The 12,851-nt window shown below is 38.8% G+C and overlaps 1 protein-coding gene across 3 annotated transcripts in view; it reads left to right on the top strand.

Moving 5' to 3' along the window:
- The window catches only part of RRAGD (Ras related GTP binding D), a 47,731-nt gene extending 42,059 nt beyond the window's left edge, over nucleotides 1-5,672 (top strand). For all 3 annotated transcript variants that reach the window (XM_063724901.1, XM_024249036.3, XM_054557857.2), the window contains one exon: nucleotides 2,453-5,672. In XM_063724901.1, coding sequence (XP_063580971.1) covers nucleotides 2,453-2,604 — 152 coding nt within the window. In that variant the 3' untranslated portion in view covers nucleotides 2,605-5,672. The remainder of the gene's footprint in view (nucleotides 1-2,452) is intronic.
- Nucleotides 5,673-12,851: the final 7,179 nt, after the last annotated feature.

Genomic DNA, 12,851 nt, shown 5'->3' with positions numbered 1-12,851 from the left:
AAATAATACCATTATGACCTCCTTTGCACTAAATATTTATGTGCATCTTTGGTTGTTTCCTAAGGAAAAATTTAAAGTGGAATTACTTAGATCAAAAGGGTAGGCCCATTTTGGGGGCTTCTAATGCATATTACCAAAATGTTCTTCAGAAAGATTTTCCAGTTTTATGCTGCGAAGAGAATATGAATACTTATTTTGCTGTGTTCTTATCAATATTGGGTATTAGTATTTTTAAAAGTTGATAACTGAAAACTGGTATATTATGTGAATTTACATTTTCTTGCTGCTTAGTGATGTCCTGTATTTTTCCTGTGTGTACCCTGACTGACCAAATTGCCTTTTGTGTCCTTTGGCCTCAAAACTTTAAATTAAATGGTGTTCATCTTTTACTCCTTATTTTCATCTTGCTAGAAACAAGAACAGATTATATAATAGATCATGGTATTTTAAAGATAGACAGGAATACACCTTGTTTCACCCTCTCATTTCACAGATGATTTTACTCAGGCATAGAAAATATAAATGACTTTCTCTCAACCATCACACCACCACTTTATGGCAGTCAGGGCTAAAGGTTGCTGGCCTCAAGTGATCCTCCCTGCTTAGCCTCCCAAAGTGCTGCGCTGTGCCTGGCCTCCTGGTGTGCCTGGTGCCTGGGTGTTTTTATTGTGCAGCTAGGGTTGAGAACTCCTGAACCAGAGAAGGATGTGGGGCCTTATGAACTGTAGGTGGGGTGAAGAGAGTGTTTATTTTGTTTATGTCTCTGTTCATGTATTTTCAAAAAGTTTTCATGAGGGTTGAAATAGCAAACACTGTTTATGGATGTTTACTGTCTTTAAAAAGCCTCAGTTGTGAACTTTTACTTAAAATTCCAAACACAGCAAGATTACTGTTACATTTTGAAATGTGTAAAGATATGTAAGTTAAGGTTTGTCAAGAACAATAGGGGCGGGTGCCAGTGGTTCATGCCTATGATCCTAGCACTTTGGGAGGCCAAAGTGGAAGGATTGCTTGAGCCTAGGGGTTCAAGACCATCCTGGGCAACATAGTGAGACCTCATCTCTAGGAAAAATTTAAAAATGAGGTGGGAGGATTGCTTGAGCCCAGGAGGTTGAGACTGCAATGAGCTGTGATCGAGCCTTGCACTCCCACCTGGGTGACAGAGTGAGACCCTGCCTCAAAAATAAGAACAATAGGATATGTCTGAAATTTCCCAAGTTGAGTATTTCATTGTACCCTTCTCATTGAGCCAAGTTCTTTTAGCTAAGCTTTTTAAGACAGTTTGTTGTACATAAAAGCAGAGAATCTTGAGGCTCTCACATCTCATATTCAAATTGCCATTTAAAAATCGTTCCTTTGCTCCTTTGTTTTTATTACTTTTCCCCTTGCTTATGACATTGGTCTTTCCTTGAGGAAATTGACTCCTGGTTTTACTGCACTAGTGGTTCACTCTCTCTGCAGAAGCAGCAGAGGGCACTACTCAGAGGTTTTCCTGCTCCTGGAAACCTAGACGGTGCCCTCCCCGCCCTCCCCTTGCAGTTAGTTGTATAACTAGTTTGAAGAATTTAATCCTTGGCTGGAATCCTAATTCTTCCTTTGGACGGGGCTCTAGAAGCATCCACTGATAGATAGAAATAATTGCTGGGCTAGTTATTTTAATAAATTCAAAGATAGTAAATAGAACTGACCACCTTATCCTAATTGGTGTAAACATAATGTTGCTCTCAGGACTTTTACAAATTACTAGTAATGATGAAAAATGCACTCATCAAGACTTTGGATTATCTTTTATTCTATTTTTTGTGTCACTGATACATTTCTGAAAACACAAGAAGATTCTCTCCTATTATTTCTCCACTTAAAATACTTAATACTGAAAAGCTGAGTATCATTGGTTGTTGAATTTCTGCTGGAGTTGGCGAGATGACTGTTAACACTCTAAAATTAGGGGCTTCGCTTTCCCTCGGGCTTATGAGAATGGTTTAAATATAATAGATACTCAAAAGTAAATATTTATTGATTGATACACAGCTTTGGGATCCCAAGTCAGGGTCTGCCTCTACTCAGTCTAATAATGCCCTTTGGGGAGAAACATTTTTCATTATAGATTTCTCTTAATTGTAAGAAATCTTTAATTCTGAAAGGTTAACAAAAAAAAGTTCAGTTCAGTGGTTCTTTAAATCTTTTGGGTCATAGGAACCTTTGAAAATATGGTCTATGCTCTGGAACCCTGCCTCAGGAAAAATCTTCCTTCACAAGACTTTGCCTATAATTCCTAAAGATTTATAGCAATTTCTGAAGGCCAGCTGCAGACATCCCAGGGAAATCTATGGTCCTTACGCTAAGACCATCCTCTACTGCCCCCTACTGGCTTGTCCTGGCCATGGGTCCCATGAAAAGATGGAGATTATTTCTATGTGACACTTATAAATATTTTTATTCTCTTCTCCAGGGCTAATTGACTATAATTTTCATTGCTTCCGGAAGGCCATTCATGAAGTTTTTGAGGTGAGAATGAAAGTAGTAAAATCTCGAAAGGTTCAGAATCGGCTGCAGAAGAAAAAGAGAGCCACCCCTAATGGGACCCCTAGAGTGCTGCTGTAGGTGAGGTTTCAGGAACGTCTTTTGAAATCAGATCTTATCCATGAGGGTGCTGCGCCATGTTGCACTAAAGGAAGAGGAAGAAGGAGATTGGGACACATACCATTGATTTGTTGTTAAAAAAAAAAAAATTCCTGCAACCCTCTTGATCTTCTCTTTTATAAATAAAGTAAGCACTTTGAAGCAAAAACTTGTATATTAACAGTGATGTGAAATCCATTGTCATTTCATTACACAAATGTAAACTTTTATGGTCTGTAGTGAAAAAAATCCCGTGTGAGAACTGCCAGGAACTGTACATATTTTGCACTTTTTCATGTTTCTCATTGAACTGAACTTTGATAAAACGACTTTTCTAAGCTTTTTTTCTGTACTTGGTGTCAAGGACATGCATACTGTAGTCCATATCTATATGGCAATCAGAAATTAATCAAAAAGTGATGCATTGGTAATGACTTTTTGTAAATTTGGAAATCTTTGCTACCAATTATTGAGAAAAATCATTTTTCAGTGGAGCTGGAACAGATTGGAGCTACAAGCTCCAGGAGCAATAAGAACTGTCCCCTATTTATAATGGGTGTAAACAGTTTTGTAGAATAATGTTAGCACCAGACTTAACCTAAAAATTTCTATAGCAGTGGCTGTGCTTCCCTGCTCAATGGTTTTTATGAAGCTCTTTACCTCAACACACATCTCTATAATCACTTTATACAGAGAGGTTATTTCTTTTTGTTGCATTACTATTCTTTTGAAACTTTGGGACCAGATTTCCAAAATGGTGCCGATCACTGGAGAGAAGTAAGAATGTCACTGAATTGCAGGGTTTCTGGAGGCTTTTCTGTACCTGCCACCCAGGGCTAAAGTAACATCAGAGGCCTAAAGTTGTCCCAAAAGTATGTGATTGGCAACTGCAGACTAAAAAACATATATACAATTCTGGACTTTTGGCCCTGTGCGATGGTCTGGTGTGCTGCATTTAAAATGCTTATTCAGGACCAGTTCTTTATTGCTCCATGACCATAGTGAATAGAACAAATCGCAGAACCCCACCATGGAGCTCAATCCTGTTAGTCACTTTTGTCACCTCCACATCTCCTTCTCACTGGTGATAACATGCCTCATGTACTCCACTTGTTCCCACCTTACGATTGAGCCAAGCTCAGCCTGCCACCAGCATGCTCTGCAAGACTGAAGAGTCATCCTGAAGACCCCTAAAGGTCAGTGGGAAAAGGATGGCTGGAGAGACATTACAATTAGCTGTGTAATTGTTTCTGTGAAATTATTTCACTTATGTTTACTTTAGACTAACAGGAAATTAAGAGTCCTAAATCTACCCCTATGCCAAATCATTCCAAGTAGATAATTTTATGTGCATCTCAAGGGTTAGCACCCTAAGGCATGCTTGTGGGGCATTAGAAAATGAGATTTTTTTTTTTTTTTAAAGCAGAGCCTCCTAAGAACATCAAAGTTGGTCCTAGCAAAATATATAAAGTCCCTAAAGCAACTTATACTTGAAACTTTTTTTTTTTTTTTTTTTTTTTTTTTTTTTTTTTAGAGGGGGGCCTCATTCTGTTGCTTGTGCTGGAATACATCGGTACAATCATAGCTCACTGTTACCTCTTGGCCTCAAGGGATCCTTCCACCTCAGCCTCCCTAGTAGCTAGAACTACAGGTGTGCACCACCACGCCCGGCTAATTCTTAAATTTTGTTTTTGTAGAGACAGGATCTCACTGTGTTGCCCAAGATGGTCTCAAACTCCTGGCCCCAAGCAATCCTCCTGTCTTGGCCTCCTCGAATGCTGAGATTACAGGCCTGAGCTACTGTGCCCAGCCTAAACTTTCCCACTTCTCTCTGTGGCTTCTTTCCAACCTCTCTCCTTCCTCTCCCCAAGTCCTGTTTCTTTGAAGCTGGTAACTGAATTTAAGATGATACCTGGTTGGGGTTTAAGGTTTGAGCCTCCCAAGGGTCTGTGCATTTTGAAAGGAGATTTCTAAAAATAATTAAGGTGCCCTAACTCCTTTCCTTATGATTCCTACTCCGAAACCTGGATGGTTAGGAGCCCAGGGCTCCCTGATTTCCAGAGCTATATCCTGTTGGACCTTTGCCAACAGACCTGGCACTTATGGGTTATTGTTATAAATCTAATTCTCTAATATTTTTTACATGTTTCACTTTGAATAAGCAAATGAAGAATCAGTTTTCTAATACGACTTTATCCTCAGGCTAGAGACACTAGCCTATTTGGTAAATCATACATTACTTAGGTATATTTATTACTATAACCAGGTGGAGCTTCCATGTTTAAGCTGGGTATATGATGGGTTTTTGTTAAAATGTGCCTTAAAAAGCCTATTACTTCAAGAGCAAATGATTCTTTGGGGGAAAGGCAAAAATAATTCTATGACATAGGGCCCAAGTTCATGGTAGTAGGTGCACTCTTTGATTAATCACACGCTAATATAGATTACTGCCTCTAACTTTGTAAGAGTGGCAATGAATGACTTCTTAAAGAAAGATGCAGGAGTTATGTCTAAGCGTTCCGTTTTTCAAATCTGTGTTATTGGAAATGTCTTCAAGTCATTTTGCATTGTATTTTTGATATGAGAGGCAGCTTATTGCGATGTGTATGGCCATGTTTAATTCTCAAATTTAATTGTATAAATACAAAGCCTAAATACATGGCTACAGCAACTGCACTGGAACATTTCTGCTTGGTTTTAGGGATTGAGAACTTGCCTTGCAGGTTTCCTTCCTCAAAAGGAGTAGGGCAGTCCTTTGCCTATTGAGTCAATTAGAATTTTTACATAGCGGTGAGACTGTGAATTATTTTGGTTATTTTCAGTGATGTAGATTAGTGTGAATGACCAGGGTGGAATGTTTTTGAAGGAATATAAAGCAAAAAACGGCTGACATTCACAAACTGTTCTTTTGTGAACATATTTTGGACCCTTAAATATGACTCAAATCACAGCAATATTGTTACATACGGGTTATATGCCAACTCTGTTTGAAATATACTCTGGAAAAACAGCTGAATTGTCTTGGTTATTAAAGTATGGTATGCATTCAACTTGTACAGACTGGATGTAATTTGTAATCAGGTATAGCTCATGTTTTACTTTAAGCAGTACATCACTTATAACCATTGTTAAGCCATTGCTTTCAAGAATGTTAACTGCCAATTTAAAAGCATGTGTCCTGGGTTCATGCTTTGGTAAAGCTCTCATTTCAAGTGTATTCATAACTAAGCTTTCTGGGAGCAGAATGGTCTCTTTGGAGAAAAGGAAGTACAGCCTTTCCTGTTTCTGAGGTTGCTTACCATACATGTATGTCACTGTTTCATTGGCCCTGTTACATCCATTTGGTAAAATTTATTTGTCCTGATTAACCAGCTCTCATTTTATGGAAATGATGATAAATCTCACTACTTAAATTTAATTTATGCTTTTATTTTTAAACTCTCTTACATCTCCACATTTTTGACGGGTACATACCAGTTAGGGCTGTAGAACTGTTACTTCAGTAAACTTCAGGTATTAACTCTTGCTGCTGTGGCCCTAATCCCCTAGTCATATGGAAATCCTTTTCCTAACTGTTTACCTTATCATTCTTAACTTTGCTTAGTAAGATTCCATCCTACAATGACCTTTTTCAGATCCCCTAGGAGTTCTCAGAGAGGGGCTAGCATTAGATGTTATATCTCAAATATGAAATCCTGTTCCTGATTGGAAAACCTGATCTGAAATAATTATTTCCAAGATTTTACATCAGTAGTGATGTTGAGCTTAAGAGAAAGAAAATTTTGTCTTCAACAGAAGTATTTAGTAGTAATACTGATTGAGTACACACAATATGCCCCAGGCACTGCTCTGAAGTACTTTTGCATAACTAAAATTCATAAATCCAAGAGGTGAGTACTGTTACCATTTCTATTTTTCAGATGAGGCAACCAAGGTCAAAAAGATGAAATAATAACTTGCTCAAGATCATATAGCTAGTAAGCCCACTTTCCCAACTACAACTATAAGCAGCTTCACCAAATGTTTTTAAAAAATACCTTCCTTTCACAAATATGAAGAGGGGCACTTGGAGGATTTTTCTGGTGGACTAAGACTACGGGGTGTGCCATTTGAGGATGCAAAAGGAGGGCGGTATTGAGGAGAGTGTGTCAGAGCCCGCCAGATTCATTGGAGTTTATCCACCTAAACTACTAATTACTACATGGGCATGAATGCTGGCATATTGAGAAAGAAGTACCTATTCTTACATGAGCTCCCCTGGCATATTTATAGAACCAATAGGAGCAGTCTTCTAAATGTACTTCACCTAGAGAAGAAAGTCAAAGATCATGCATTTTTATTCCTAATCCATTAAATAACTCTAATGCTGAAGATGGTATTGTCTAAATATCTGAAGAAAATATAAATACCTTTTACAGCCATTTGGTTTTCTAATAGGCAATAGTATATTTCAAGCTCAGAAAATTAAGAGAGAATAAGCCTTTGGTCTTAACTGTATTCAACTTTTCACCTTGAAATGTCAATATGTGTAAAAAAATAAAATACTGATCTGGAGTAAAATCCAAAAAGGTATATTTCCATCCTAATTCTTTTTTGACCTTCAGATCTATATCTTAAATTGCAATTAGCATGCTTTTGCTAGAATCTTCTATAGGTGAAGAGCCTCAAATCTAACATGTCTAAAATTGGCTTCCTTCTTGCTAAATCACCTATGATGGTGTGACTTTCCTCCCTGTGGTTCTGCCAGACACTTGGGCCTCATTCTTGACTCTTCCCTCCCCTCCTGTTCACCTGCAGTCAGTCACTCAGTTCTTTCAGCTCAGCCTTACAAAGGTCTGTTGAATCTGTTCGCTCCATCTCCTCTGCCATTATCTTGGTTTAGACCACCATCTCCTTTTCACTTGGATTTCAGTAGCTTTTTTTTTTTTTTTTTTTTTTTTTTTTTTTTTTTTTTTTTGAGAGACAGTCTCATTCTGTTGCCCATGCTGGAGTGCAGTGGCATGATCCCAGCGTAGCATAATCTCAAACTCCTAGGCCCAAGTGATTCTCCTGCTTCAGCCTCCCAAGTAGCTAGGACTACAGGTGTGCACCACCACACCTGGCTAATTTTTGTTTGTTTGTTTTTTTGTAGAGATGGAATGTCGCTATGTTGCCCAGGCTGGTCTCAAACTCCTGGGCTCAAGTGATCCTCCCATCTTGGGCTCCCAAAGTGCTTGGATTATAGACATGAGCGACTGCATCGGACCTTTCAGTAGCTGTTTAACCAGTGTCTCTCTACCCCATTCATCCATCCATCCATCCATCCATCCATCCATCCATCCATCCATCACAGACCCCGAGTGGCCTCTCTGAACCACCACAATTCTGACCTTCCTTGCTTCCTGACCTTCTTAAGCTTCCTTGCTTAACACCCTCCAGGTCTGCACCTCTCCATGACTCCTAGATATCAGCCCAAACTCCTTAGCAAAGTTCACAAGACCCTGCTCCCTGGCCTTGCTGCATCTCCGGGCTTGGTTTATTCTCCCTCAATGTGTTGAGGACAAGCATGCCCAAGAGCGTGGGGTAAATAAAAGGAGCCATGAGTTTTGATTCTTTTGTCAATAATGATTGCTAAATCTCCTATGATGGTGTGACTTTCTGAGGGAAATTAACAATGTTCTTTTATCCAACAGATATTTATAGGGTTCCAATTATATTCCAGACTCTGTGCTAGAGAAATGGCTAAAAGGCAGATACTGGAGATGAAAGGATTTTAATATCTAAAAATAATGAAAGATAAACTAATTTTTGATAGGTCCTTATAGATGTCAGTTTTTAGAACTGCAGTTGTGTAGGACTTTATCACTGTGCGCAGCAGAGGCCATGGATAATAACTAGCATCCAAGAAATTGAGTTGTTCAACCAATAGATCACTAGCTATATTTACTATTAATTTAATGTAAGACTAAATAGAAGAAGTAGGCTGTAAATTGGAAATGTTTATTGACGTGTAGTGCTTTTCCTTGTAATTAAGAGGTGAATTATCTTAAAAGTAGGAAGTTTTAAATGTTATTTTAATATTCATACTTTTCCAGCTTAATACATATATGACATCAATATCACTTCCAGAATTAGATTTAATAAAAAGTTTATTTGGTCGAGCGCAGTGGCTCACATCTGTGATCCCAGCACTTTGGGAGGCTGAGGTGGGCGGACCATGAGGTCAGGAGTTCAAGACCATCCTGGCCAACATAGTGAAACCCCGTCTCTACTAAAAATATACAGAATTAGCCCGGTGTGGTGGTGTGTGCCTGTAATCCCAGCTACTCAGGAGGGTGAGGCGGGAGAATCGTGTGAGCCCAGGAGGCAGAGGTTGCAGTGAGCCGATATCGCGCCATTGCACTCCAGCCCAGGCGACAGTGCGAGACTCCATCTCAAAAAAAAAAAAAAAGTTTATTTTACTTTTCTACCCTTTTCAATCTGTTCATACCAGGGAACTATTAATAAGAGTGTCGCCTAAGAATGTTTATATTCTCTTAACATGTCATGAGGAACAGTAGAATATGTGAGAAAAATCTGATGGTAAATGCAGAACTCTTTCACATCATTCAGAATTTTCAAAGGCTAGGTGATTTTAAAATGTGTCATACTTGTCCTAGAGGTCCTCAAAAGACCTACTTTTATCGTAAATTACAGTTAAGTTCAGGCAGTGATCTTATTTCAGTTGTATCATCAGTATTTTGCAATAGTCCTGGGAAAGTGAAAATATGAGCTCTAGTAGTCTCGTTCACGATTTTGAGATACCAATTTGAAGTATCATATTATTCCAAGAAACAACTTAATTCCACGATTTAAAAAAAAAATCCACAACAACATTGTTAAGAACAGTGCAACAAATATTTACAAGTCAATAGTCTTTTCTTTGTAGAATATTACATTTATGGTTTCAATAAATGATTTAGCAGTCAAAGCTGAGATGAAGTGTGGTTCTCATATTCAATCTTGAAAAACTAAACCATCTTTAAAAAGCAGAACATCCATGTGAACTCATGCCTGAAGCCATGTTTGAATGCTAGGTAAAATTGCCCTGGGACAGAACTGTAGTTCACCTTTATGAAATCCATTTTAAACTTGTTATTGTGAGCCACAATAAATACAGTTCATGTTGCAAACTATCACACACTCATACAAATGTTACTAAAAAAAACTTACCAAGTTATATCCTCTCTACATGCAATACATTCTGGTACTTTCTCTTTCATTTGCTTTTTTAAAAAGGTCTCACAATCCACTAATGAGTCACAACCTGTGGTTTGTAAAGCAGTGTTAGAATGAACCCATTGGCCACATCAGAAATATCTAAGGATTTTCTTTCCAACCTAAAATCTTTTCCTTCTCTGTTAATTAAGAGATCTTAACAAATGGGAAATTCTGAGTAAGTTCCTGAATTTTTCTTTCATTTGATCACGGCTTTCTAGTGTTTACTAGAGTGGTTTTTCTTTTCACTGCCATCCTTGGGTATTTTTGTATGCTGGGTTGTATTAGGGGTGAACGGTTGATGGGGTTGTAGGCCTGAGAGGATCATTTTTATTACAGACTCTATCCTTGACTATAATATGATAGCGTTACATGGAGTTTAGTGACTCATGAGCTCATGGCTGACTCCTAAGGGGTCCTTTGTTAATTCAGATGACATTGGTCTTATCCGTTATCAAGAATCCATGAGTTTGGCCGGGTGCGGTGGTTCATGCCTGTAATCCTAGTACTTTGGGAGGCCAAGGCGGGCAGATCACAAAGTCAGGAGTTCAAGACCAGCCTGACCAACATGGTGAAACCCCGTCTCTACTAAAAATACAAAAATTAGCCAGGTGTGGTGGCACGCACCTATAATCCCAGCCACTCAGGAGGTTGAGGCAAGAGATTTGCTTGAATCTGGGAAGCAGAGGTTGCAGTGAGCCGAGATCGTGCCACTGCACTCCAGCCTGGGCGACAGAGCGAGACTCCGTCTCAAAAAAAAAAAAGAATCCATGAGTTTGCCCTTTTGTGCTATTTTGAAAGGGAGCTGATCCAGTGACTACATTCAGGAGGGCTGGGGCATTAACTGGTGTCCAGCTGCTTGAGACCTTGACCATCTTGCTTCCTCAATCTTTACTAATAAGCTCCTGGGGCCAGCAGGGTTATTCTATTCTTCCAAAATTGAGAGTCATGAAACCAAGCCCCCTCTCATGAAAGGCCAACTATGACAGAGCAATTTAAACCTCAGTCCCATGCTAACCCTCATCACCACGTGGAGATGGAATGGAGAATTCCATTCCTACAAGCTGCTTTTGTTTGCCTCCTGCTTTCATTATTGCCTAAGTTCCTAAAAGGGCTGCTACTCAGTCTTCTCCCCTCTGGCTTTGCAGAGAGCTAAGCCTCGTAGTACTCAACTTTCCTCACCTAGATAGCCAATAACCCGGAACTAATTCTGGCCTTCTCCCAGACCGCTTATAAGGTGGCCTTGGTAATTAGGCTTTTGTTTCTTTTCCCTGGGAAGCAGTGCAGTAAAGGGGGTGACTGCGGGAGACCAGTCCTGTGTATCTTTCCATCTCTGTAGGAGAGGAAGGAATTCACTTAGCTTTATAAGGTGCAAGAAATGGTGCCACCAATCACATAGTACTGTTTCATTTAATGCTCTAGGCCCATATTTTCCAAAGTTACCTGATTTTATGAATCATCTAGAGTGCTTAAGGATGCAGATTCCCAGCCCCATCCCGGTCTCCTTCAATCAGAATCTCCAGGGAGAAATACAGAAATCTGTATTTTTAAATAAGGACCCTAGACAATTCTCATAATTTGTGAGACACTGTTTTCTCTGTAGTTGTTTAAAGGGATAGGGAGGGGAGATGGTAGGGGATTAGGGTTGCAATCACCTAGGGGAGCTTTCTTGCATCCTCCATACCTACATACACATCAATACCCCAAGTGTTAACATTTTTTCCAACTTGATTATGCAGCTTTAAGAGTTTACATTATTTAACCTATATTTCAAATGTAAACTTTTGTGAATGTAAATAATTTTAAGTCTATTTAAACCATTTATTGATTCAGTATTTAAATACTCATTTACATCTAATATCACAAATTATGCAAATGATACTAATTTAGAAAAATTGGTTTTTCCTCAAACAATTTTATTCAAATACTTCACATGCATCGTTTACAACTGGGTCTTTATCATCACTGAAACAACATTGTGAGTCCTCTAACAGTTCCCTCCTAGTTATCTAAGGTAGAGCATGCCTCACATTGAGTAGAATGCTGTCAGTGGAGATTTTACTACGTCTCAAGAACCATTTGTTAAACATCAGGGTTTTTTTCCTACGTATTCATAATCACCATAAATAAGTACTTCTTGTATTTCTCTGTTCAATAATTATTTAAAAGCCTACTTAATGATCTCCAATACTTGTTATCCAAAGTCACACCCTCAGGAATAATTAATCAATATGTCTTTGCCTTTTTCCCCTGATTTTGCTAGGTGACCTTTATAAGACAGAAAATTGCCATTACTTGTGGGCCTTTCACGTCATATTGTCTTCCTGAAGAGTATTTTGTTCAAAAAGGACAAAGACAAAAACACAAGGTGACTCTCTTTTCTGAGGAATTATATTTTTGGAAAAATTTTGCTTTCCATTCTGCATATATGGTATATATTACTATTTAATAGCATCCGTACCCACCCCCTTTTTTTGTGTAGAGACAGGGTCTCACCATGTTAGCCAGGCTGGTCTTGAATTTCTGGCCTCAAGCGATCCTCCCACCTCCACCTCCCAAAGTTTTGGGATTACAGGTGTCAGCCATCGCGCCCAGCCAGCATCTGTACCTAAACCCAACTTGAATTCCCCAGAGAAGTTAAACTGGCTCCAGTATTTTCTCACAAGATGCTAGAAGGCAGATTGTGGCATACCTATACCTTCTGGTTGGTTAGTGCTGAAAAAAGTACAAGACTACTTTTGAGAAGTTGACGATGTGGTTATCATTCAAAGTTTGCCTATAATTGTAACTTGGGTTTTAATGGGAAGCAGTGTAGTACTGATTGTTCTGAAGACAATAATATTGTCAAAATGCCCCGTGGCTGCAGAATTACTGTAAGAATTTCATAAATCATGTATATGCTGAGCATTGTCTGGAGACTGAAGAATGTTTCTCATATCTATGACAATATTTTTTGGAAGTTTGTAGATGCTATAATCGTGAATAAAATACAA

Source organism: Pongo abelii, chromosome 5 (assembly GCF_028885655.2).
Source record: "Pongo abelii isolate AG06213 chromosome 5, NHGRI_mPonAbe1-v2.0_pri, whole genome shotgun sequence".
NCBI classification, from domain to species: Eukaryota; Metazoa; Chordata; class Mammalia; order Primates; family Hominidae; genus Pongo; species Pongo abelii.
The sequence above is the reverse complement of the archived record's forward strand: the minus strand, read 5'-3'. Positions and strand labels throughout refer to the sequence as shown.